General features: G+C 40.9%; 1 protein-coding gene and 1 long non-coding RNA gene across 4 annotated transcripts in view; one reads left to right on the forward strand and one right to left on the reverse strand.

The window, feature by feature from the left end:
* Nucleotides 1-2,211: 2,211 nt before the first annotated feature.
* On the reverse strand, nucleotides 2,212-5,559 carry LOC309538882. Its single transcript, XR_014222453.1, has 2 exons — nucleotides 3,015-5,559; nucleotides 2,212-2,649 (listed from the first exon to the last, which is right to left on the reverse strand). It is a non-coding gene; the product is annotated as an uncharacterized lncRNA (long non-coding RNA).
* Nucleotides 5,560-5,680: 121 nt separating this feature from the next.
* Nucleotides 5,681-27,949, forward strand: part of DTNBP1 (dystrobrevin binding protein 1) — a 41,734-nt gene continuing 19,465 nt past the window's right edge. The window contains exons 1-7 of one of the 3 annotated variants that reach the window (XM_082234618.1): nucleotides 5,681-5,876; nucleotides 8,071-8,121; nucleotides 8,415-8,465; nucleotides 9,405-9,465; nucleotides 11,433-11,565; nucleotides 13,892-14,024; nucleotides 17,563-17,585. In XM_082234618.1, the coding sequence (XP_082090744.1) occupies nucleotides 5,821-5,876; nucleotides 8,071-8,121; nucleotides 8,415-8,465; nucleotides 9,405-9,465; nucleotides 11,433-11,565; nucleotides 13,892-14,024; nucleotides 17,563-17,585 (508 nt within the window). In that variant the 5' untranslated portion in view covers nucleotides 5,681-5,820. Of the gene's footprint in view, nucleotides 5,877-5,911; nucleotides 5,930-5,976; nucleotides 6,198-8,070; nucleotides 8,122-8,414; nucleotides 8,466-9,404; nucleotides 9,466-11,432; nucleotides 11,566-13,891; nucleotides 14,025-17,562; nucleotides 17,586-27,949 lie in introns of those variants that run through there. The other 2 variants (XM_082234619.1, XM_082234620.1) reach the window with 2 other exon arrangements.

Below are 27,949 nucleotides of genomic sequence, written 5' to 3' on the forward strand. Positions count from 1 at the left end.
ATATGATTATTTTATCTATGAATCCATTATATATTTATTTGATTAGAATAATCTCTATAATGGATGGGATTCACTTAATGAATCCTGTCAGCAGAAGCCAGGACAAGGTCTTCTTGTGAGGTCCAGTGCCGAGGACCTTCTGGCGGTTCCCTTGCTGCGAGAAGCCAAGTTACAGGGAACCAGACAGAGGGCCTTCTCGGTAGTGGCACCCGCCCTGTGGAATGCCCTCCCACCAGATGTCCAAGAGAAAAACAACTACCAGATTTTAAAAGACATCTGAAGGCAGCCCTGTTTAGGGAAGCTTTTAATGTTTAATAGGTTATTGTATTTTAATATTCTGTTGGAAGCCGCCCCGAGTGGCTGGGGAAACTCAGCCAGATTGGTGGGGTATAAATATAATAATAATAATAATAATAATAATAATAATAATAATAATAATAATAAAATAAATAATAATAATAATAATAATAATAATAATAATAATAATTCTGAGACTACAGTGAGACAATCTCCCCTTTCCTCCCTCTTTGTGCCCCTCACAATTTATTTTATTATTTTTGTGTGTGTGTGTGTGTCAGGGGAACTCCCAGAACAGCATGCAAGGTTAGGAGAGGGGTTATCATTCTGGCTGGCACTTGTGGAACAATCAGAACAGCATATATGTATATAAACACTATGGAAATTTACACCTGTGAAGAAAACGCCACTACTGTATTATACTCTTCCAACAACAAAAAGTCAGAATTTTCTGTGGTCTGAAGGAGAAACAAGCACGTGGAAAGCAAGACAATGGTTTTATCACATAATGTAAAAAGTGAATGAACAAAGCATGGATAGTATAGAACGGCATTTCTCAAGCTATTTTCTGCAGAACCCTGGAGTTCCACAAAGCAGTCCAAGTGGATCTGCAAAGAATGCAGCTGTAATGGCAGACAAGCATGCACAATGTGCGATTTCCATTGAGCTGCAGTCATGGGGATTAAATGCACCACTCAAGCCATTGTCCTGGAGATCCCTTCCCTTTCCCTCCGCCCCTCACTGTGCTTTCCAAGGGCTGTATCACCAGCGGCCAGTGGCATTGGTTACCTGGCCTCCGAAGGCCATGTTTCATTGCCGGTTACAAGAGCGGCAGAGGTGAGGCAGATGGGAGCTTAGGATGGTGAGAGCACAGCAGCAGGGCCAATCTGATACTCCTGGCGCTGTGACCACTACCTCTCCCTCTCGGCAGTTGGCAGTAATATAAAACGCTGGAAAGCCAGGTAAGCAATGCTGCCTGACTGCACCACCCCCTACTGGGTTAAATGTGCTGTTCAAACTCTCTTCATGGGAATATATTGTCCTTCCTCTTAGCACCTTCCACTGGGCTGCAGCTTGATGGCAGGGGTTAAACATGCTGCTCCTTTAGGTGAAGACGTATCTTTGATATGAGCCTAGGCCTTAAAGATCACAAATATAACAAAACAAAGGCATTTTCCATCAGAGACCAGGAGACGGAAACTTTCAATAACTTTGCTGCCAGAGTTGCTGCTTTTAAAGGTTGCCACTCTCCTTTGCGGGCTCTTTCAGTGTTCAACTCCCTCCCCAATTTTCATTCAGTATTAATTTCATTAATTACTCCCACTACATAAGGTGTTTGTAATATTGTTAAATTCAGAATAAAATTGATCTGAAAACACTATTTATTTTAAATCAGCACTATGTTGTTTGGTGCCGTTAGTAGTGGGCATTTAAAAAGTTATTTTTAAAAGAATTTGTTGGAAGGGTTGCCCTGATATTATGTTTGATGTGAAGGCTTATGCCACTGCAAAAAGTTTGAGAAGTACTAGTTTACAGTACTTGCCTAGGGTGGAAATATCCCTGAGCAAATCAGCCCAGCTCTTCAATAGCCCCATGAATTGCTACAATAGCCAGAAACCTCTTGGCAATGTTTCCCCAACATGCGCCAAACCCAGACCATTTTCTCACTCTATTCTCCGCATTCAAAGGGCAAAACTGTTTATTTCAGCCCACTTTGCCACACTAGTTCGTTCCCACATTGGCAGAGCTCAAGTGTGATCTGCATTTCAAGCTGGCCTTGACTGCTCATTAATTAGCATTCCTTGCTAGTGCCTAAAAACTATGCAAAAGCTAAAGAGCTTTGTCTTGAAAGAACAAGACAGCATAGCTCATAAAACAATACACACGTAGCATTCTTTAGAATAAGCCAAGGAGTCATGAAAGGAATTTTTTTCAAAACTGCTCTGGGGTTTGGTGCAGGAAGCTTTACTGGTGACATCATGGGAGCTGGCCAATTAGTGCTGTGTCTTCTGCTTGAAACCTGAAGATTGCCCCACTCCTTTTGAGCTCAATATTGGAGTGGAAGGATACTTTGGAACTCTGGAAGTGTCCTGACTACAGGAAAAATGTTAGACATCTCTTTGCTTTTTAAAGCTTTTAAAGTTTTCTTTTTAAAGTTTCACAACTGGGCTAGTCAGTGTGTGATTGCAACCCTCAGAATTCAGGAATCCCCATGCAGCTACTTTGTTTTGGCTTCCATGCTCTTGGAAATCTAAGCCCAGAATAGTAAAGCCAGGGATTTGCCCTGTTCTCAGGGGGAAGCAGAGGCTTGGAGAGCTGGCTTTATGCTCTGTGTAAAGTGCAAGGGATCGCCTGGAGAACAACAAAACAAGAGAACAAGGTTAATGCTAAATAAATAAGGGTAACAGTCATACTCATTTTCAGTGGATTTACTTGAAATATGGCTATTAAATCAGAAATAAGTCAGTGATACAAAAGAAGAAAAACAAAAGATGAGCATTGTTACCTTTTCTTTATATCTGAGTTTAGAGAAGTGCAAGTAGCCTATAATCTCAGGCAACAATAAGCAGAATTTAGCAGAATGTGTGCACAGATTTTGTCACAGAATCTCAATTTAAAACACACACACACACACACACACAACTCTACTCTAGTTTTACACTGCAGCAGTAACTTGAAAATGTGAACTCTGATAGATATAAAAATATTCAGCTCACGAGGGGCTAAAGCAGATGCTTTTGGAGTCCAGTCTTCATAGGTGGCCGAAACCAAATGAAGAAATATTTAAATTGCACAATGTCCTCCGAGTGCATGATTCAGTACCAGCTCAGTGATCTGCAGCATTTATTAGTGAAAATCAGCAATAAGCATTACCAATTTAAATCAGGGTTTAGAAGCACATTAATTCCAAGTAGTTTCAAGTCAGTTTACAGTAATTAAAACTAGGACCGCTGCCCCCCACTTCTAGCAACAGGGAGCTTTGTTTTCCTTAAGATCAGGTATTTTCCTGATTCTGCTCTGCCCTCTAGTGGGTTTTGCTATTATTATACCTCTCCAGAGGGACTTGCCTGTTTTATTGTGAAAGCAGATATTAGGACCCATTTACAGAACACTGTAACACTGACATTTGTGTGCCAATTAACCAGATAGCTAGATAATTAGCCACTGTCACTATTCGCCATTAATAGTCTTATTCATTATAAATTTGTCTGCTCTCCCCCTTTTAAAGCTATCCAAGTTGGTGGCCATCACTGCATCTTGTGGTAGTGTGCAATGTACAGAAGTCCCTCCTATTATTTGACCTGAATTTTCCAACATTAAGGTTAACTGGGTGTCCCTGGGTTCTAGCATTATAAGAGGGAGAAAATTCTCTCTAGCCATTAGGCTTTGCATAATTGTTGAAACCTCCATCAGGTTTTCCCTCACTTGCTTTTTTTAAAAATCAAGAGCTCTAAATGTTGTAAACTTTTCTATAGAAGAATGCTCTAGCCTCTTGATCAAGTTGGTTGTCACTTTTCTGAACACTTGTCATCTCTACAATATTATTTTTGAAGTAAGACAACCACTTTCCATTACCTGCCCTTGCTGGCAGGGTGTAAATGATATTTCCTATTCCCACCAGATTTCTGAGGACCAGATTCTTCCTTTGGTGGATAGATCGCTTTCTCCATTAACTTGCATTAACTGCTTGTGCACATTTCACGCAGGTGTTGGTTTTTAAATTGACATTTCAAGCACTTCTCACATTGCATGATACAAGATGCAGTACAAGTGACTTAAGACACTAATACTTTTTATTGCACTTTACAATGGCACACACTCCAGAAAACTATTATAAACTGAGAAGATGCAACATTGTATTCCAATGTGCCACATTAGCAGCAGTTGTATTAGCAAAAAACAAAAACCCAGCATAATGCTGCCTCACAAATGAAAGGTGCTGCAGTGTGGATTACACCCTAATCCTCTGTGCTGTAATGTAGGATAATAATACTGGTTTATTTCACAGGAGTAGTTTAATGACTTCTGAGATAAAGCATGTAAAATAAATAAAACTTTGAACAGCTGAGGGTAGTTCATGAAAGCAGAGAATTACAGTAGTATTAGAATTATTATTGTTATACTGTGCTTATATGCCAAATATTCTTCAAAACTGTATGTTTGTGCAAACCCATATATTCCACCCTCCACGTTGATGAAGGGTATCAAATAGTCCGATACTCTCCTCTGCTATACGGGCTGGGAAACTTATGCCTGAAACCCTGGAGAGCAAGCGGTCAAAGGTATTAATATTAGGCAGTTTTCTCATCTAATCATTTCCATGGTTTCGTTTTAATCTGTCAGAGAGCTGCAACAAGAGGAATACTACAGAATATTTAGGCTAGACATAAAAACAAAACCAGTAAACGGTATAACGCCACCTCATCAAACGGCTCTAATTAATAGCATCTGCCACCGTTTACACCCTTCAGCCAATCCTAGCAACAGTCCTACGACGGCGATTTTCTATGCGCACGCCTAAAAACGACTCAGTCACGCGCGCCTGTTCATTCAATTGCGATAAATACGGAGACGCTGCGGGTTTAAGTAGGACCGAGTCACGTGCTGACGTCACCGCGCGCGTGATGTGAAAGAGATCGCTCTATCTCGCCGACAGAGCTATAAAAACGGTTGAGTGACACGTAGCCTCAACTTCTGAATTCTGCACTGGTGTCTCTCTCTCCCCCCCCTTCGCTGAGACAGAGCTGAAACGTATTATTGGGACTGAAATATTCGCATAAACAAGCAAACAAGATTTCCCACACAAACAAGAGCTGAATTTCACCGTTGTTGGGTTTTTGTGTTTTTTTTTGGTGGGTGGATCGGAGGGAACCACCGTATGCAGTGGGGCCCCGTGAAAGCTCGTGCATTATTATTATTATTATTATTAACAGCAGCAATGATAATGCTACTAATATCTCTTCTATGCCACTTTATATTTTTAAGGAAAAAAACCCTCCAAGCGGTTTACATTAAAACAGCCAGGAAAAAAATTACAAAGAAAGTAAAATGTATACATCCATTTAGAGCAACATAACATCACTCCTGATTCTAAACTTGTCCATAGATGGGGGGGGGCAGTTCTCACTTCCGTCCCGGGGAAGGCGACTTCTCTGATGGAAACCCGGAAACTCCCTATCCTGAAAAGGCGACGCTTCACTCTATTTTTCTTTCATAGATACAGTATATATACATGTATATCTCTCTGCGGCGACCCGAGCAGGCCTTCGTTTCTTCCCTTTTCTCCGGTTGGTTTGGGCGGCTCGGGTGGGCGGGGCTTCTCTTGACAGGCACAGCGCGAGGAGGAACCGCCGACGGTTGGGCTGTGTGGCCGTTGGGCCCCTTCGCGAGAAGCCCCGCCTCTCTCCCCTCCCCGCCGCGTCCCGCGCTTCTCCGGGTGCCGCAGTGGGGGGGCTCCGAGGAGTCCTCCTTCCCGCTCGTTGTGTCGCGCGGGCCGAGAGGGGGAGGGAGGAGGAGAAGAAGATGTTCGAGAGCCTGCGCGAGCGGCTGCTGAGCGTCCAGCAGGATTTGACCTCGGGGTGAGTTAACTGCCGCCTCCGCTGCCGCGAGAAAGTTCCTGAAAGTCCCTGAGGTGCTGAGGGAAGGGAGAGCCCGCGGAGTAAGGGGCTGCCCTTCGGGGCTCCGCTGACGAGGGACGCGCCGTGGGGCGTGGAGGGTTTGCCGCGGAAAGTGGCGGTTAAAACGCCCCCTAGGAAGGAGGCGACTTTTGAGGCACTTTGGGAATGAGCCCCGTGGTGGAATTCACTGGGGCTTTACTTCGGAGCAAACGCGCGTCGTGTGGCGGTGTAAGAAGCGCGTTCGCGTTTGTGGGCGGATTGCCTGCTAACTACCGACACCAGGTGCGTGTTGTGAGGATGGGGCGTGTGGCTTGTCCCGCGTCGGGTTTTCTTCTTTCTAATACGCTGCCGCAAATAGCTCCAGGGGTGCTGCACGAAAACCACGCGCTGTCAATTAGTTCTTGGCTACTTTAGCCCTGAATAAGAGTCACTTCCCATGTCCCGCCTTCCTTCCCAATGTTGCTAAATGAACTTTGGACTTGGTAATTCGGTGTTGTTTAAATAAAAAAAAATCACTCAGGCTGCTTATCACCTGATCGTGCGGTGTTTTCTTTTTTTAAAAAAGGGATTGGAGCTTTTGCTAGCTTGCAACTGATTGCTTTCCTATCAGAGTACATTATCTGTAAGGTAACTTTCCTTTTTTAAAAAAAGCATACTATATATAAAAAAGTTAATGATAAAGGTTTGGGACTCATAACGTTGCAGGCACCTTCCCAGTTCGTGTGATTTTATTGGCCTGCTTTTTAAAAAGGCTGATAGAAGATACAGTACTGTACTAGTTTTCAATTGCGCTTCTTATAAGGGCTGTTTTCCATGTTACCAGGGGAGTCCCTGTTCATTTGGGCGAATGGGGCACTGCTCCACCAATCTCAGTCTGTCGTCGCTCCCACCTGTCTCCCTCTTACTTCCAATCAGGCCAAGGGGTGGCACTGCCTGTCAGCTTCTTCCTCTGCACTCTCAGTGTTGCCCTTGGGGAACTCATGGGGGGGGGGCAATATTGTTAATAGGCTCTGCCAGGCGTTGGCTGTGGTTCCACCTACTGTTGGTCTCCTGCAGTGGCAGAGCGTATGCCTGCGCTACCCAGGGCAGGTGCGGGAGTGCACCTCTGTGGGGGGCAGAGGGTGCCCTACCGGGCGCCACAGTCCGAGGAAGGATAGGGCTGGGGAAGCTGCCGCCCACTCTCCTCCTGCTCTCCACCACTGGGTCAGGCCTATCCCGGCGGCAGAGCTCCACTCTCCTGCTCTTTGCTGCTGGGTCAGATATGACCTGGCGGCAGAGCCGCTGTGACTGGACGCGCCCCGTTGTAGCTCTCTGTTGCTGGGTCAGACGTGACCCAGTGGCAGAGCTGCTATAGCCAGGTGCAAGGTGCACCATGGCCAAGGAAGCTAGGCGGCAGCATTGCTACCCATTCTCATGCTTTCCTCCCCTGGGTCAGACCTGACCCAGGAGTGGAGCTACGGCCAGGCTCAGCTTCTCACTCAAAGGAGACTGCTGTGGGGGCACCTGTTTGCACCCCCTCACAAAATTACACCTGGGGCCATGGCCCCCATGGACTCCCCCCACGCTATGCCTCTGGTCTCCTGATCTCTGCCCTACCAGAACCAGTGAGCACCACCAGCTACCACTCTTCTTGTTCATATGTGGAATTGAGCTATGTTCTTGTTGATTTTGAAGTATAATGAGAAAGTTGGGGTATGCCTGCTAGTATATCCAGGCCTGAGTCATTAGTGTGCCTGGGTACATTACAATGATTGATTCACTAATGGCTAGCATGAGTATTTCCACCAAGCTTATAATGTGACAGGCCCTCTTTCATGGGCGTAGCCAGGATGGGGGGCAAGCTTTATGTTAGGTAGGGCAGAACTGAGTTATCTGTGATGTGATTTGTCAGTTAAGCATTTTTATTTATTTACTTTTAATTATTTACAGTCTTTCCCTGCTACATGGTTTATGCTGACTAAGTGGCATGGAGTTATATGATACCAGAGAAATGGGGGGCTGGATAGGTATCAAAATAGGTGGAGGAGCTGGACTGATATATCCAGTGAGGTTTATTAATGGCAGGAGAAATGCAGAAGAGGGGGGAAACACTTAATAAACCTTAATAAATTGCCTTATTTTGAGTCTCACCGCTTTTCCTTTGTGTGTGTTTTAGGCTGAAGACCTTGAGCGACAAATCAAGAGAGACTAAAATAAGCAAGCAGAGGTGCTGTTGGATATTCTTAAATTATGCTTTATAAAAATTGCATTAGCAAAATTCAATTTATTGCATGATGTTTACATGGCATAACAAATACTGTAGTCTGTTCTATTGAATAACATTAAGAAGCTTATATTAGCAGGTTTTCTTTTTTTTAATTTCCAGTATAAGTTGTTGTATAATTGTTAATATTTGCAACAGCAATGTGAAAAAGGTAGCTTTGTGATTTAAATATTAATTAGAAAAGTACTGTAGGACTTCAACACTTAACTAACACATTCTGTTATTTTTTATTACAGGTCTATACAGTGTTCACCAGAGTTTTCTGCTGGATTACTCTTACTGAGCAAGTAAATTCTGTCATTTAAACTTCTGTTGAATTTCAGTTATTTATAATTCTTGTTTATTTTTCTAGAGGCATGGATGTAGTTAGTAAGGAAAGATACTGTAGCACTTTGCCTTGCTCCCCTTGTTTACTTCAATATTCAGTAGCAAAAAATTAATTCTTTTTAAAAGTGAGTGTTTTCATTGATCCTATTGATACCTTAGTATGGTTAGCATTTGGTTACTTATATGGAGCTAAAGTGGAACAAAAAGCTTAGTATGCATTTCTAAGAACATAAGTCCCATTGAGTTTAGTGGGGCTTGAGCACAAACACTATTGGTAGTGCAGCCTGGTTAAGCGTGGCTAAGATGAAGATAGGGAAACCATATCCTTGTTTTTAAGGAAAATTAAGGATTTTTCATTCTTCTATGTTTTATTTGTGAATGTGTGGTTTGTTTCTGGCAATTGTTCAGTAGTCTCAAACCCCTCTAAGCCTTGTTTAGCTGTGTAGGGTAACTGCTTATCTTAGAAATTTGGCTTTCATTTAAAAGTTGTGTTATTGGCCCAGGTTTTAGACCTTGTGGTTTCTAAGAACTTAAGAGATGTGAATCTGGATAAGGCTCCAGTGCTAACGGAGTTTTTAAATATAAACATGTTTTCATATCATGATCTTAAGCTGGATCCTGCAGTATCCTCCGTAATACTTGCTACCAGATAGATGTGCATAGAACTGTGCAATTAATCTCTGCAAAGTTCTGAAAAACTGCTTGCTTTCTAAGCCTTGACATCTGGAGTGCTTTGAGTTCAAGATTGTTTGACTTAATACATTATGAACAGTTTTTCTTGGTAGCTGTATATATATTTTCTTACAGCAAATAAACACTTTAGTTCAGGACAGCTAGGTGAGCTTGTGGCCATAACCTTAAGTATAAGTCCAATGATACCACTGTTTTCTTTTGTGAAGATATGAAGATACTTGGGCAACTCTTCACAGAGGAGCAAAAGAATGTGCAAAAGCTGGAGAGGTAAAACATTAACAGAAACTAACATACAAACATTTTGTTTAAAAACTACTTTGCAGTTGTTTAGGTATTTTGCGTTTAGGAAGGTACACATCTCTCATATAAATGAGAATTCACCATGTAACATCTGTTTGAAAGAATCCTGAACGTTGATCAGCATTCCTTAACTGGGAACCTGGTATTTTATGTAGAATGCAGCTCCATCCATGTCAGCTGAAAATCACCCACCCACCCAGCTACCTCTACCTCTCTGCTGGCTCAGACAAACCACGTGCTTGCAACATGCATGCCTTACCTAGAGGAGCCTTAGTTTATTCATCCCCCACATCCAGTACATTATTAATTGCAGGCAACCATTCAGCACTTCCACACCTTCACTTGAGTTAAATGGTCTATCTTCACTTGACTTTGATGGATGTTCAGCTGAAGTGCTTGGCTATGTTCACACAAATGTACATGGCAGGGAAATTGAAGTGGCATGCTACTCACAGAATAATGGGGTTGTACAGGTTCCTGCAAATTGATATGTCTGTATTTCTGGGGAGCATGTGGGCTACATAGCTGTAAATCTTAAGCATGCTTCTAAATTCATATAACTAATACTAATAGGGAGCTTTGGAGGAAGGGTAGGATTCTAATGTAATAATTAAAAACCTTTGCAAAACTCAAGATGATTGCCAACAAAATTAAAATTATTCATATACATTTGCTTCCTGAACTGGTTTAAGAGCAATAGGAATATAGCCACATGTCATCAAATCAAAACTCAAATCAATCTGATTACTTGCAAATAGAAACTAGTTGTACATTATATAAGTAAGTAAAACAAATAAATTGTACATAAATATACTTTTCTTTGGCATATTCCTGTTAAATATATTAGGCTTCAAATGTCAAAAATATATTATAGAATTAAACCTATCTTACAGTATTGATGACAACGTCAAGGATTTCCATGTTCATGATTTGCTGGCTTTCTAAGCTGTGGCTTGCCCTGGATACTTACAGAATACCAAATATCTAACTGAAATTTCAGCAGAAGGTTTTATAAACTTTAAAATGTGTAGCAGAAATAATTGCTGAATTGGCATAAACTTTGATTTGATACCTGAATTTACAATTGTATTCTCAGTTAAAATCTATTGTTCCAATATTTTTCAAAAAATTAGTTGTCTTTCAACTTGTACAGTTGCAAAGGTTTGCCTTGTTAAAAGGAAAGACATGAATATGTTAATGGACACCTCAGGCCTAGGCACCAAATGTGGCTCTCGAAGCCCCCCCCCCCCCCGACATTCACACCCCCTTCCCCTGGGTCATGTATCTCACTGGCCCTTCTTTGCATCTCCTTAAGTGCTTTTGCCTGGCTGGAATGTATTTTGTACTGTGATAATGACTCTTGCTTGCTGGAATGGAAGGCAAAGGGGTATGTGTGTGTATAGAGACTTTTAACTCTTGCATGGATGGAATGTAGTATTCTGTAGAATAAGAGTCACATTTGCGGCTCTGCCTCACCTATCACTGTGAAGGTTGCCTGCGAGCAAATGTGACCTCAGGCTGAAAAAAGTTCCCCATCCCTGCAGTAATAAAGAGTTGACTGACTAGACTATGGGATATTGGAATACATAATGCAAAGTGTTAAAATTAATGTTAAATTGAGAGTTTATCATAATCAGAATTCGCATTGCAAAGTAAATAACATCCATTCACTTTTGGAGAGACCATGGCCGGGTGTATGAGGAATACTTTTGCAAACTTGGAAAAATATTTAGTATAGTGTATTAGCATAACTTTGAATATATTTTTGTTTTATTTGAAATTTGTTTTATCTGTATTTTGCACTGAAAATATTGTGAATTGAAATGTGTAGCTATTTAAGGCTTTAGCAGCTGACTCATGAGCCCTATCAGAGGTTTGGAGAGTTAAAATAAATTTAACAATGTTAGTTTTATCCTTGGCTTTAAACATTGCAGCTGGTGGATAGTGAAGTTGTGATGCTTTCTGCTCACTGGGAGAAGAAGAGAAGCAGTCTTTTAGACCTTCAGGAACAGCTCCAGCAAATTCCGGGTTTTTTAGCAGATTTGGAATCTACAACCACTAGCTTGAGTAAGTGTGTGTGTTCCGCTTTATTTATTTAAATAATTGTCTCACCTTTTAGGAAGCTTTCCCATAAGCAGCTTGAAAATTATGAATATACAAATGTTAAAACATCACAGTTAAAAATTTTGTAATGGTATATTAAAGGTATAATAATAAGAATTGGCATACAAAAATTAAAACTATTCATAATAATGCTTTTAAGGAATGTTTCAAGGCACAGAAGGAGGAGGATTGCCAGATTTCCCTAGGGGGAGAGTTCCATAATTGAGGTGTTGCTGCAGAAAGGTCCTGTCTCTGGTACCCTGGGAGATAAAAGAGCAAGACTTGGAAGGTTATATTTAATCCCATGTATGAATGTGGGCAAAGGTATTTCTTTAAATAGTCGCGTCCCAGAGCATGAGCTTCTTCAATTGAGTCCAGATACAAATTGATAACCAGTGTTAGATTCAAGTATGTGGTCACCCTATTTCAATTTCTAAACTGTCTTTAAGGGAAGTCTAATGTAGCTGCAAATGCCATTTAGGCCTCTATTGTTAAAATTTGATATAGGAGAACCACTTCTCCTACATCAAGCTGTGTAGTTCATTCTTCAGGAAGTGTGCAGCCCCATCTGGAGCAGGTTATATATCTCCATCCAAATCAGATAGATTCCCAACTAACAGCATGTTTGTGTTGTCTGGATTAAGCTTCAATCTGTTAATCTTCCTCTCATTCAGTATTGCCTGAAGACACTGATGCCAAGTTTCTGCTACCTTCTTGGGGTTAATTGATGTACATTTGTTAATTTTTATCATATAAGATATCTTCTCTTGTGCCATTATTTTAGTATTTGTGAAGTTGTTAATCTACTATTTGGAAAGCTCTCTAAAGCACAATTTAAAAAAGAGTAAAAGTAAATTGGCAAATGCTTGACATTTGTAAAGTTCATTGTAGATAGTAAGAAAATAGGAACCCCTGGTCATGTAAACTACCTGGAGCTTTGTAAAGTCTCCACTAGGGGGTGCTCGATTGCTACTTTTCCAGAAATCACTATCTAGAATGAGGAAGAGGGGAGCATTGAGGACCACATTCCCTCTTGGCCAATCATCTGGGACTGCATGCCGGTGGTGGGTGGGGCCAAAACAAGAGTTAGCCTGGCCAGAATTCATACTGCATGTACCCCCCCCCCCGCACCATTGCATATATTATATGCATACAGTGTGACTCATCAGCACATACCACATAAAGGCCAGCTTCTATTCACCCCGTCCAAAAACAATTGGGCTTGGGAAAAATCATTTTAGCTTTATGCCTAATTTCTTGGGGTGATATTAATGGAGATTGCAGCTGCGGTTTGTAGGGTTAACACCCCCCCCCCCAGGCTGCACTCTCCATGAATATTGTGTCCTCCCCCCAGCAACTAAGATTAAAAACAACCTAACCAACTGGTTTCATTTGATTGGATTTCATTTCATTGGAACCTATTGAAGTGGTTCTTTTCAGCCTAACCATGGTGTGTGTTGCGCTGTGTGTGTGTGTCATAGCATATGTGGAGCATGCAAGTTTAGAAGATCCGGCCTTTATTGAGACTGCTTGTTTCCCGTTGAATGGTATAGTTTGATGTAAATAACCAAATACCCTACATTGTAAGTACAAAAACCTACTCAAACAGTATGTGGGGTTTAAATGATTCCTCAGTTCCTTAAATAGACAAAAACATGTACAATTAACATAGATAAAAAGTTTAACAGTTGTGCAAGTAAAACAATGCAATAATCAGGAATTGTGAATTGTTGGTAAAAACAATGATGATCATCATAGACCATACAACTGTAACATGCTGTAAAGAGCCTGTGAACACTCATCATATTTTACAACCACAAAAGGAGGGCAGGCAATAACGGAGCACTAAATTTTGTTTAATGCTGTTGGTGTGCGTGTGACACAGATGGTCTGTGTTGCTTCTTTCTCCATACACCATCTTGATCATCCTTGTGGAGTGGAAAGGGATTGCTCCCTGTGATGGGTGGCTACTGGGTCCTTCTGTGTGTGCTCCATAGGATGTTGCACCTTAGGATGTTTATGGAATAAAGTCACTAGATTTTTCTACATGGATCTTCTTTCATGTAGTGATTGTTCAGTGAAGCCTAGGCCAGTATTGTGGGAGAGTGTTGGTGGGAAGGGAAAAGGAGGGAAGAATAACCTTCTTTCCTCATTGGCCATATCCCCAGTCCTGTGATTAGTTTTGAGACATCACTTGTTTGCCAAGATAAGCAAAATTTTCCTTAAAATCACCACAAATTATGTTCCTAATGGTTTGCCTATTTTGATATTTGAGTATCTTGTTACACAGTGCAACTGGAAGCAAATTTTAAGGAAATGGAAAATCATTTACTTTATCTTGAAGACCTCTGTGGACAGTGTGAATTGGAAAGATACAAGCATATGCAAGTACTACAGCTTGAAAATTACAAAAAGACTAAACGGTGAGTTTATTATGATGTTAAAGATTTATTTTTTATATTATTGACTGTGAATTCCTTCTTTCTGTGCAAATATATGTTCATCTTAAATATCTTCTTGTCTGAGAATGGAAACTTGAGGTCCCAGAATCCTTCATGAAAAGGAATTATCTGCCTGCAGTTGGCTTTCAGATTCAGGTTGTAGTCTTATGCATGCTTAAGATTGTGCTTAATATGTGCTAGAAAAAGTTTCACTTTGGATATTTTAGGCCTTCAGTCTTCTACTAATTGCAGTGACTTGATCTGCCTTATTAGTCATCTTCTGTCAACATTGCTCTGATTCATAGTAAAGGGCATTGCATAGTAATTGTGGACTCCATTTCTTTGGTACAGATGAAAAAATAAATGCTTCTAGCAATGGCAGGGACCAGCTATTTCTGGGTGAGCTAAATGATAAATTGGTTCATCAAGTTGTCACTCACCTCTTGGGAGAAAAGGTAGTGTCTGGTTTGCTGCTGACATATAGTGAGGATAAGATAAATGGTGTTAGGAATAAACTTGGATCAAGTGATTATGACTTAGTCTGGTTTGATTTAATTAGCAGGCCAGTTGGATTTAGAATTGCAGCCAAGCTATTTGATTTCTAAACGACATATTTTGACATACTCTGGGGACACATTAGTGAGGTGATTTGCATCGTAGGGCTTATATCCTTGAAGAAAAGAGCTGGAATTATGCATTAAATTTACACCAAGTAAGATGGTGAACTCTTTTGGAGGAAAAATCTAAAGATGCAACCAGAAGAACAAAATTGGAGGATAACAGAGTGAATAATTACTTATACAGTGGTACCTTGGTTTACAAACTTAATCCGTTCTGGAAGTCCGTTCTTAAACCGAAACCGTTCTTAAACCGAGGTGCGCTTTCCCTAATGAGGCCTCCCACTACCAGTGCCCTTCCACCGTTCGGATTCCATTCTTAGACCGAGGTAAAGTTCGCAAACTGGGACACTACTTCTGGTTTTGCGGAGTTTGTAAACCAAATAGTTCATAAACAGGGCTGTTCTTAAACCAAGGTACTACTGTACAGAACAAGGAATGCCTTTTATTGTCAAAGACTTACCAACCAATTTCTGTTCTAATAATTTGAGAGAGAACTCAATTAATGGGATACATTATTGTCAGAATGTTATTAACAACTGCCATTCAAGAAGGAACATAGTATACACAAATCTTCCCTTTTAGAATGTTTCTTGAGATGCTTGTATTATAACAGAGGAAGATGTAGTTGCTTTCTATCCCACATTGCAGCACCTATTCAGATACCAGACAAATGAGGCTTTTTTCTAAGGTGACTCACCTACCCAGTTCAGGTGTAACATTCTCAACTCAACAAACTCTAGTTTCTCCTTCTAGCAGGGATAAATTCACAGGCTACCACCTCCTTATGCACCATCTGCGAGAAAACCTCATGGTTTGTTAAACCACAGTTTCCCTATAAAGTCTACACTAGGAAACTGATATAAGCATTCCCTACAGTCCAAAGTCTGCCAAGTACTAGATATGAACCATGATCAATCCTAGTTGGTACAGTGTGCTTAAATCACAGTTTTCAGGTTTGAACATTGCAGGGAAACTGTAGTTTCACCATTTCCAGAGGGGTATGCATGTTAGTCTGTTGCAGCAAAAACCAAAGAGAATTTTGTGCTATTCCATGCACCTGATGAAGTGGTTACAAAAAGTTATGCCATAATAAATTTGAGGTAGCATAACTGATTAAAGTTTGTCCTTGTTAATCAGCAGGCTGTGGGCATGAGGAGAGCCCATCCCTCTACTCAGGAGAATGTATGTTATTTAAAGAAATTGAAAGGTAGCAGCACCAGTTTAGGGTGACTGAGCAGGAGTATATAATCCTTATCTGGTGTTAATTATCCATGTGAGTTGCCCAAAGGAGAGAAGCTACCCTTACCTGAAGTGCTCAAGGCAAGGAGAAAGTAAGTGTCCTTGAAGCCACACATGAGTTCAAGGGGCCTAATTCCCAGCCTAAGAGTGATTTATATTGGACTTTCATCCAACCTTCACCACAATACTATGATTAGGTTGAGAGATACTTAATGCATTTCCTTTGTGAACAATCAGGGTTTAGAACCTGAGTCCCCCTAAATCCAAACCACCTATCACTGTTCCTCTGTCCTGTTACATTTACTGTACATGTGAAACAAAAGAATTTAAATATATCACATAGCTAAATTCATTTCAATATTCATTTCTGACTTGAACCTTTTCCCCTTGCTTAAAAAACTACCATTCCCTTGAAGATGACATTCGCTAATGCCAGCTGTGCCTATTGGCAACATTCATGATTTGACATTGCTCCATAGTCAATATATGCTAGTTTTCAGTGTTGCACTAAATATAGGAATTCCAGCTTGTTGAAAGACACAGCCTTGGTTGTTGTTTTTTTATAATCTAATTGCCAGTAACTCCTTTGAGATTTCTCTTGAAAGAATGGGTGCTCCTCAGATTACTTCAGTCAAAGAATGTTGTATGTTATATGCTGACTTGAAGCAGGCTGGAATTATTTACAGTTAATCAGAAAGGGTGCACTGGAAAAGGTTTACCTTATGTAAAAATGAGCACTGTGCCACTTTGCCCTTGATTAAGCATTGCTAATATTGATCTTGGTTTGAGAAAAAGCATTTCTTTGGTGGATGTTTGTAGAAATCAGCACCCTTATAGACTATTGCTTCTCCATCTCTCTGAATGTAGCCATCCAGGTACATTTGGCTCCAAGATACTGTGTATTTTACCGTTCTTTATATTATAGAACTTCATCTTTCCCCCAAGCAATTTCTGTTAGTTTTATCATGCATTCAATTTTCTACAAGTAATAAATGCTAAAATGTAGAATTACACTAAATCCTTCAACTCTGAAGTTCATTTAGAGTAGTCTTTCTACTTATTTTATTAATATGATTGGATATATGACTTCTGTTGTCTCCAAATTAATAATGCCAATAATTGAAAGCACTTTTTAGAACTTGATAAACATACTTAAACTATTTCAAATTACTTGCTTTTAAATTCTTGCACAGATTAATTGGTTATACTGTTCATTCAAAGCTGTTTTTGCAGTCAGTGGGAATAAAATATATCAACTGTTGATTGACTTGAGATGAATTTATTGTGTGTAATAATGCTGTTTTATACACCCTGATTATGAGAAGCAGTCTTACATACTTAACATACAGTCATACCTTGGGATGAATACGGTTCGGGTTAGGCATTTTCGGGTTGCACTCCATGGCGACCCAGAAGTAACGGAGCGCATTACTTCCAGGTTTCGCCGCGCGCGCATGCACAGACCGTCAAAATGACGTCACGCGCATGCGCAGAAACTAGAAAACGTGACACACGGACACGGGTTACGTTCGCATCCCAAGGTACCACTGTACTTATAAAAATCACACAACCTTACATTCTTTTCCTGTTGCTGACAAAATGTTTTGTGCAGCTAAACTTGTGATCATGCATTTTGTTTTGTGTCCCCCCCCCCTTTACAGGAAAGAACTTGAGATCTTCAAAGGTAATTCAAATCCTCCCCCACCCCTTAGGACAACTTTTACAAAATCAAATGTAACAAAAGATATCTATTTCGCTTTTGTTTCTGTATTGCACTAACTTCTGGCAGACCAGTTCTGCAGATCAGCTTTAGCTACCATAATGCAAACAAGCGTCTTACTCTGTCTTCCTGGCTATATATGTTTCTTGTTGAAGTAAATAAGTAATGCTCTGTTGTGCTGATATGCTGGTAGTAATTTGCAGTTTGAACTCCTTGACTGAGTGAAATGGGGAGGCTGGAAAGGGATATAGGAGGTGTGTACAGACTTTTCATCCTCCCAACTGGCCTGAGGTGTTGAATGCTGTTAAGCATATGTTGCATGTGGGCATTGTGCCTATGGTGGATGACTACTAATCCATAGTGTGGCAGTGTGTTTCCTGCTGTTGTGGGCAGTTATGATGCACAACTTGTTGAGACAAAATGTCTGAGGCACAAAATATTAACCTGCCATTTTTAAAATTGTTAGCAATTGCTAAATGTGTGATTTTCCTTAGCTAAGTGAGTGATTTTATTATTGCATAACACAGTCAATTAACTTCAACAGATAACAAGTGGCACGTTATATAAAATGCCACATTGTTTTAGCTTGGTATTGAAAATGTCTTGTTTGTCATGACAGCTTTAAACTCAGGCTCCATTAGTAGATGGCCAAAGAGTAGGTAAATGTAATTCTGTGCTATTATTAATTCTTGCATTATAGAGTGAACAATATAAACTATGTTTTAAAAAAAATCTTCTAGCTTTGAGTTTTGAAAGTCAGTGGCATATATCATAGCTGTCTTCTGTTGCATAGAATTTAGTGTGTTTATATATTCAGCCTGCCCTCTGATCTAGTGCTGCAGCTAAATGTCAGGTCTGTCCATTGGGGGCTGACCTGACATATATTATTGAGAACTGGATGGACAGGCTGGATAGAATTGATCCAGCTCAGCTCCTTCTACCTGGGTACCCAATTCGGCCTCAAAACAGATTGGAAGATTAGCCAGGGTGTGTGTCACAGGAATCCACAGTGAGTCTTATCTTTCTTGTGAGGAGACACATCCATTCTGCTAAGGGTTATGTGGGTCTGCACCTCACGTTGAACTATAGAGAGATAATAGGGATACTGTTGCAGTACCATCTATCCTGTTGCCTAGAATTCATTCCTGACCAAGGTAGTCTTGGAGTTAGTGCTGGAGGATCCCAGGACTGAGTATTGAAATTCATTTTGTTAGTTTGAGTCCAGTTCTTTAATTTGTTAAGCTCGCATTGAATCCTGATTCTATTTCTGAGGCATTAGCTACTCCTCAGGAATCCAATATGGGTACGCCTTTCAGATATCCTCATATCTTAGGAACCTGTCTGTACCAACCTATCAGCGTTTATTTACCAAAGCCAGACTAAATGTATTTCTATCGGAAGTGCTAAATGGTAGACTGAGAAGCATCCCTTATCAGAATAGGCTTTATGTTCTCAGGACATCGATTGTATGAAGCATATCTTACTGCATTGTGGGCAGTACAAGCAAGCAAGGGACCAACTGATTAAACCCCTACTAGCAAATCTGCCAAGAAAATCGGAAGCCTCCCATATTAAATATCTTTTGGATGACAGGTCTAATGATATCATACTGGCTGTGGCAAAGTTTCTTTCAGAAGTTATAAGAAACAACGATTATCATGCTTAAGACCAAACAAAATGACCACCTCGGTTTCTCTATCTTGTGTGGCTGGCTATCTTAACTGTATTTTGTTCTGAAATTACTCTATGGGTCTTTGAACTGCAATAAAGATTCTCTCAACAAGCCCTCACAGCTTAGTGCCATCTGCAGATTTCCTCTATTCATTTGAGTCATTGATAAAAATATTGTAACAACCTCCGGGCACAGGTCAGAACCCTGCAGCACCTCACTTGTCCCCTCCCCCCCCCACTCAGTCAAGGAGTTTGCGAACGATCTTTGGAACCCGAACGTCCAGTGTGTGTTCCACAGCTTCTGGTTGGCTGCAGGAGCTTCCCGCAGCCAATTGGAAGCTGTGCCTTGGTTTCCGTATGTTCTGGAAGTCGAATGAACTTCCGGAATGGATTCCATTTGGCTTCCGAGGTACAACTGCTCAGTGCCTTGCATGTCTTCTGGGATGTCCTGGTTGCTGTCTGAATGTACCAGTCCCTGACGAGGAGAATGGCATCACTGGCATATGTTAAAACTCAATATAGAAATTGGAGGAACTGGTTGCTTTTGATATTCCAAGGATTATTTTATATTTAATTTATATTTACGACTGTATTAGTTTTTGTCTTTTATGTTATTTTATGGATTATAACTTGCTCTTAGATCATTTGATATAGAAAGGGTTAGCAATTAAAGTTAATATTAATAAAGTTGTACAACTGTGTGTATTTGGGCAGCTCTGTTGTAAACTACAATGATGATGAATAGTAAATATATATTTCTGACTTCCTAGTTTCATATAATAGTTAATTTTATTTCTCCCATGAAGCAATTATTGTAATTATTGAAAAACTAATTTTGACTGCCATAAAATGTCAGTGATTTCCAAATGTATGTATTCAAGTGGACACTTCCATTTCTGCTGTAAGGCATACTTGATTATTTCTTTGTTCTAAATTGCAATATGAGTTTCAGCTACAGATATTTTTAGTAGAATAGGCAGTGCCAGCTGAAATCTGCCCCCCCCCCTTCAGAGCTTTGAAATAATTTTGAAAAAAATTGTAATAAAGTTTTCAATACTTTCTAACAGTTTCATGTGGAGATGAGAACTGGTCTTGAAATATGTCTTAAATAGCGATGTGATTGTCTATGAGGGAGTAGATGTATCTGAGAAGTCCTAACCATTTTCTGTGGATACTTGGATCTAATTACAGGTTTTATTTGCAACATGGCTGCCACTCATCCCCCCCCCCCGCTTCACTGAAAGTACGATACTGGCAAGGAAAGTACAAGATGCTATATTTGTTTGAGTTACTGATACTTTACAGGGTAAACATCACTAGACTAGTTTGAGGTTGTTAACTATGCTGCGGGGGCAGACCATCCAAATTGGTCCCACCTTCCTGCAGAGAGGAAGGGTCGCGGAGAAGTCCAGTTGCACCAGGAAGTGATCTGACCATGGCACTTCTTTTGTTTCACTTTTACTTAATATCAGATCACCAACATCCATAGAGGTGAACACCAGGTCTAAGGCATGTCTGTGGCTATGAGTTGGGCCAAACTTATTCAGGGACAGCCCCATGGAGGCCATGCTTTCCACGAAGTCCCGAGTGGCCCCTTGTAAGGTCGTGTCAGCATGGATGTTAAAATCCCCTCGGACAACCAAGCTAGGTGTCACCAGGGGAACATCTGCCATGACCTGAAGCAGCTCGAGCAGGAAATCATTGGTGCAGCGGGGAGGTCGGTACACCAAAGGAATCCTGTACTGCCCCTATTGCCCAACTTCCAGAACATGCACTCAGAAAACTGGGTATTCCCAATAGGACGCTTGGTGCAAACTAATGACTTCCTAAAAAATCACTGCAACCGCCCCTCCCCGCCCAGATGACCTGGGTTGCTGTGCGCAAGAGAAACCTGGTGGGCAAGCAGCGGCAAGGATAGGCCCATCTGCTTCATCCAACCAGGTCTCTGTCACACATGCCAGGTCAAATCCTCCATCCACAATCAGGTCGTGGGTGGCAGTGGTCTTATTCATCATTGACCTGGCATTGCACAGCAACACTTTCAGGTCATGTGGGTTTCCCTTGCTGATTCCAGTATCCTTCTGGTCAGGACCAGACCCGGAGGTAGGGATAGTCCTCAGACAACAACTAAACCTGCCTCCTCGGTCATAACATGGTCTGGTCTTAGCATAGCTCCTCCTGCCCATTTCTAGTGATATGATCCTCCATTTCTAGTGATATGAGCCTTCATCTGTACTTCTAGTGTTTTTTTCTAGGTTGGTGGTGGGAGGTAGGGATATCTTGGATAATTTTAATGATAATTTTAATGTTAACCTCTTTCTGAACTTTGCAAGGTATATACTGTATGACAGGGATTCAGCAAGTGAGACATATCAGTAGAAGCTTGAACAAGAAATTTGTGTCTTGCACAATGGAGCTTCCCCCTTGCCCTCTATGCCCCTTGAAATTGTTTTGGGGTGGGGAGTTGGGAGAACTCCTTGAACGGTGCACGGGGGGGGGGGGAGGGAGGAGTGCTATTCCATATGGCAAGTAGAAATGCATGCCCTGACAGAACGATTGGCATAGCATGATGTTGAATTATTCCGTATGTCTTTACTGAGATACGCAGTGTATTCCTTACTGTTGCCTGTTGAGCAGATAATGACGAGTGAGGGTATGCAGGTGATGTTTCTGTTAATGAAACTAGCTTCAAATTGCAGCCTTAAAATAGTGCAAAAAGAGGGAACGTAATGCTCCTGTGTAAACGTATGATGCTTCCACAATTACAGTGTTGCATGTATGATACTGGGTAGCTCAGAATGTAGAACTGGATAAGGTATAAAAAGAGCAGTTAAAATCTGGGAGGGGACACTTTGCACCCCCCCTTTTTCTCCCACTGTGCACAAACAGGTTTAACTGTATGCTTGCATTTAAATCATGTTTTTTTGTTTTTTGCTTGAGAAAGCATTTCTAAATTGTGAAAACTCACATTGTTGAGATTATCAGGCACAGGAATGTTAATGGGTATTTGGCTTAACAGAGCAAATCATAATAAGCTGTGATTGAATAATTTGTGTGATGTGTGTATCGCACATTAGCACAGTGTTTTCAAGTTCAGACTCTCTGTGTGTATATGCACGTGTGTGCGCACACCACACACATGCAAAAGGGGGGAAATGCATTTCTAGCAAGACTAGTACATAATCTGTTCTGAAGGGTTATTAAACACAACCATAATTGGTAATTTTGGGAGGGGAGAGCCAAATAAACTGTTCCTATTTAAACTGAAATCTGTTCATCAGTGGCTTAATTGAATAATGTATTGCATTTTGTTAGACAATCAAGTATTAGCTGTTAGTGTATTCCTTATGACCACTTACCACCCCTTTTTCAAACGGCATGTGGTAGCTCCCAGATATAGGCATGCATTCTGGAATACCACATCTCCTGACAGCTTATGTTCAGTTTATGGAGCAACAGTGGAAGAATTTGTCCTTGTTTGTTTCAGTTTTATGTGAATGACCAATTGATGTGGTCTGTCCTGTGTAGTTCTCGAGTGGGGGAATGGATGTGTAGTATCATTCTTTTACGACGGGAAAGATGTACATCACTAGAGCTGCTTAGTAATTGGAGGTTTCACTTGATCTGCACTGTGCTTCTGTTTACTTGCCTGTTTCTCTCTGCCATGTCTTCTCCAGGAACCAGTGAGAATAATCGGAAGAATTCTTGTAGGTGAAAGTTTATTAATGGTTTTCATCTTTAAAGCTCTCATTGTATTAAAATTCCAGTTAAAGCAATTTGTAAGCTATTTTTTGATCTTTGGTTTTGCTTAACTTGTACTGTGTATTCTGATGGTGGAATAGCTGGAGATCTTATTTATGTAGCTGAGAAGAGTAAATGAAAAAATATTCCTGCATATTTATAGCAGGCATTGTTATTCCTTTGCCTTGATTATAAAATGAAATTTTGCAGGCATGTATCTAAGCTGATGATGATCTAGGTCTGTAATTATGTAAGAGTTCATAGAAATGTACATTGCCAGGCACTGGATAAAATTTGCCTAGTACACACTTCTTTCTTTAAAAAAGAAATCATTAAAATTAAATATGATATTAGAGAACAGTAGTCAGGAATCCATTTCTGTTGAATCATTTCTGTAATGTTGACTGCTGGCATCCTTTAGTACAAGCATGTTTTAACATGAAGCAGGTGGTTTCATATTTGGTAGATTGGAGAAAAAGAGTGGTATAAGAGTGGTATACCAATCCAGAACTTTTTTTTCTGCTAGTAATGTTTAAATGAGAGGTTGGTTTCTGATGTGTTCCTTTTTGCTTTTAAAGCTATCATTGCAAAGCCATGTTTTTAAAAGAGCATTTCCCCACATATGTGAAGAATGAAACAATCAAAATCACTTTTAATTTTTTTTAAAATTTTGACTAAAATGTCACATAAAAGATGCAATTTTGATTTTTTAATGTTTCAAATACATAGTCTATGCATGATTAAACTATTTGCTTGCTATAAGATATTTGCTTGGCATAAATCCTAGTGTAGAATATGTTTTCATGCAGTTGGGCAATGTTTTCAGATTAGTGTTATCAAAAAAATGTTAGTACTTTACTCTATTTCCACTATTAAAAATAAATAAAAGATGTACTAATTCAAAAATGGCAGAAATTATTATCCAAAGTGAGAATTCCATGTTACAGTTCTTGCTTTTAAAAAAAAGGGATAAACTCACATTTCTGCGAGTTGGCACTCAGAATTTTGTGTGTTATTCTTTACAGTCTTCACTCTTCTTGCAGTGTCTTTTCGTTGCTTTGTTTTGTCCTGTTTTACATGTTAGCATGTGTGTGTGTATGTTTTAGTTAAGCCAACACTGAAGCTTCTCTGAAGTCTAAAAGAGCCTTTTCCAGTACCTAGTTCCCAGATGTTGTTAGATTACTGCCCCCATCACACTACCATGGGGAAACTGTTCCAGTGACAATGCCCACATGCTTCCCCTGTCTAGGGTTTGTTTTAAAGGCCCAGGGTAGAGCTTCACATAGTCATTCTGTTGTGAGCTGGCCTCCCCTGCACCTGTACAGACATTGACAGTTAATGCATGAGAGGAGCACAACCCCAGTTGCATCCCCATCAGCTCTAGGCACAGCATGCAATGACCCTGCTTCTGCCAGTCTGTAGGCATACCTACAGGCCAGGGGTTCAAATCCCTTTGTTTCGTACGCCTACTATTGTATGAGCACAACATACAGTCTCAATGGAAGAAGGAAAGCCTGCACAGTATGTTACCATCCTAGCTATATGTGCAGAGAGTACATGCAGCCCTACTGGGACAAAGGTTCAATATCATCTGGTGACACAAAGACTCTTGCCCCACAGCCCAGGGGTCAGCACATGCAGCAAAAGGCATTGACAGCATCAACCTCCAGAGGCTCACTGTATACAATACTGGACTGGGAAGCAGGATGTGGCAGTTTCAGGTCCACCAGAAAAAAGGGCAAATGTAGCCCCCCCCCCCTTTTGTATGCCTGGTTAAAGTCATGTCAGGCAAAAGAGAATGTGATTTCAGGACTTGAAGTCATGCTGCAAACACCATGGAGCAGTGCCTGAAACCATATACTATAACAGCTGACAACAATCAAGCACATAATGAGCCATTTGTCTTCTCTTCTGCCAACTTCAACACCTGCATAGATGCCAGGAATCCAGAAGGAATCCTAGCTGGGTGAAACAGCTCACATTTTACATGCAAGGGACCCAAGTTTCAATCTGAGTATTACTCCATACCAGGCACACCAGAAAAGTGCTGCATGGTACCAATAACTCAGCCTGTGTATGGGCCAACAGTCCTTTTCGTTTGCCTCACTCCTGGCAACCTATGTGATCAATCCATTACATACCCTGCTATTTTGCCTGATAGGTTGGTTCTGCTGGATAGGCAGAGGCAGAGGGCTCACTGCCTGCTTTTATTTTCATTCACTGCTGTACATCCCAAGAGGCATTCTAACCTCATGGTAAAGGATCCTTGACTGAACAGGGGTGAAGGGCCACTCCTAAACCCTTCAAGCTCTCAGCCTCTGTGATTTCCATCCTGAGGCCAGCTGAAGCCAGATCATGCTAGAGTGTGGGAAAGCAATCTTTATCTATCAATCTCTGGGAATAAGGAAACAACACATATGGCAGTTATAGCACTGATTGATCAGCATCTGGGGTGGGGTAGAACTCAGTAAATCCTGCAAGGAAAAGGCAAACATTTGGGATTGGCAAGATGCCACTCCAGCAGGGTGCTTGTCCTGTGCTTTGCACCAGCCATACCTGCTTCATGTTAGGAGTATCTTCACTTGTTGCAAAACTGTCTGCCATGGAGCTTACAGTGGTAGCTGCGGAACAGTCAGCCTGAGGAGACCAAGAGTAATGAGTAGTAGGCAGCAGCTGGATTATAGCTGAATCTGGATGCAGAAAGGCAGAGAGAGACAAGGGAGAGTGGTACAACCCAAGTGCTCATGTGTTCCTCCTGCAGTGACTGTGAGTACACACCCCTTTTTCATCCTTGGGGGTTGCAGTGGAAATCCGAGTGTGATCTTGCAATGCATTAGGGATAATGGGGTTCAATAGCAGTAGTTGAATTTGAGTGCTGGGTCTTTGCTAACAGCTTACCTGCAATGTTGGGATGAGTGCTTCACCTTAATGTGGAAAGTATTACTTTCTGCTGAAAGTACATTTTACTGTTAACAGCAATGCGGTTCAGGAAAGACACAGTGTTCATGTATGACTGATGTAGGGATGGGAGACAAGGGAAGCATTTGGAACAATTCTGCATTGTGTCATGGTTACCCCTGATCTCTTGCTTACCTGTGTGGGGTGCTCCATCCTGGCACCCTCATTGTTGGAGTGAGGTTTACTGTTGGATATTTGTATCTGGATTCTAAAGATAATATACCTGTTTGGGTTCTAGGCAGAGAAGCAATACACTGTTTTCTATGAGTAATTTGGAGACAGTGACCTTTGCTAGAATTAGTTCTTGCAAGCTCTAAGTGTGTATGGCGTGGGACCAGAGAAATGTAGCAGCATGTAGCATGCCCTGTTGCCTTGTGTTGTGGTCTCCCTGCGTGTGGTTAATATATTGGTGGTGATATGCTGTGGTTTGGCATTGAGTTACACCATATGTTATGAGACGCAGGTGGGCTTGTGGATCGTGAGGTCAGCAGTTTTAATCTGTGTGATAGGGTGAGCTCTCGTTGCTTTTTCCTAGCTCCTGCCAACCTAGCATACCCGCATGAGTAGATAATAATAATAATTTAATAATAATAGTTTATTATTTGTACCCCGCTCATCTGGCTGGGTTTCCCCAGCCACTCTGGGCGGCTTCCAACAAAGATTAAAAATACATTAAAATGTCACACATTAAAAACTTCCCTGAACAGGGAACTTCCCTGATAAAGAGATACTGCTACAACAGGAAGGTAAATGATGCTTCCATGTGCTCTGTCTTCTGTTGCAGTGTCCTGTGCGCAAGAAGCAGTTTAGTCAACCCAGAAAGCTGTCTGCGGACAAATGGTGGCTCCCTTGGCTTGAAAGCAGAAATGAGACCACACCCCATAGTCGATTTTGACTGGACTTAACCATCCTGGGTCCTTTACCGTTATACCATATGTTACACTCTGTTGTGGCAACATGGGTAGGGTGGTTATCAATAGAGAGGCAGCAATTTTTAACAACATGCCCCCATGGAAGTCAATGAGAGAAATTTCTTGGCACTTGGTCTGGGGCTGATATGAAGTTCCACTGTTGATAAGCATTGCCTGTAACTTGAAGACGTATATATGATACAGCATGTGTTCTGCTTTAGATATTATACTGGCGGAAGATGCCAGATAAATGGGTGAATCTGTCATGGCATACCTGGTATTCTACCAATATAGCAAGTCTTCTGCTGAATCTTATAGATCCTCAACTGGCAAATTTTCAGAATAAAATTGTACCATCATGTATGGCTAAATAATGAAACAAAATACATTTGTTGTTGTCAGTTGCTCCATTGGGAAAGCACCTAGTGATGGTGGTGAATAAAACAATGATAATCTGAAAGAGATTGGCAGCACAGATATCACAGTGAAGGTTTCGTTCCAGCACATATTTGTACTGAAAATCAGTCTTCATACATTTAGATGTTCTTATAAAAAGCTGACTTATTACTTGAGCTAGCCAGACAATATTCTACCACTCGAGTTGTTTATGCTGATCTTCATGAGTGATCATCATCCATACTCTCATGCAACAATATAGATGATAGTGTGGGTTTAAACAATAAATTGAGCAGTCAAGTTTGAGTGTTCAGAGTGCTTGGTAACAATAATATAAATGAACTTAAGAGGCTTTTACAACTAACTTTGAGTTCTTAGTTTGGTTTTGAAGTGCTTAGTGGATAGTTGACTGAAGGTAGGAAGAAACTAAGAGTGAACACATTTGGGGAGGGTTCAGGGGGGCATGTGGAGTGGGGAGGAAAGTCCTGTTGCTCTAGCAGGACTTATTTGCTGGCTTCTGCTAGGGCAACTACTTGGTTGAATCTGGCCCAGAAAGCAGCCTCAGTAGGTCAAAATCCAAATTAGATCCTAGTAACATGGAAGGGCCATGTTGATATCAATAAGCAAGATACAAAAGATGTTACTTTAAAA

This window comes from Podarcis vaucheri, assembly GCF_965113315.1.
Source record: "Podarcis vaucheri genome assembly, chromosome: 8".
In the NCBI taxonomy this organism is placed as follows: Eukaryota; Metazoa; Chordata; class Lepidosauria; order Squamata; family Lacertidae; genus Podarcis; species Podarcis vaucheri.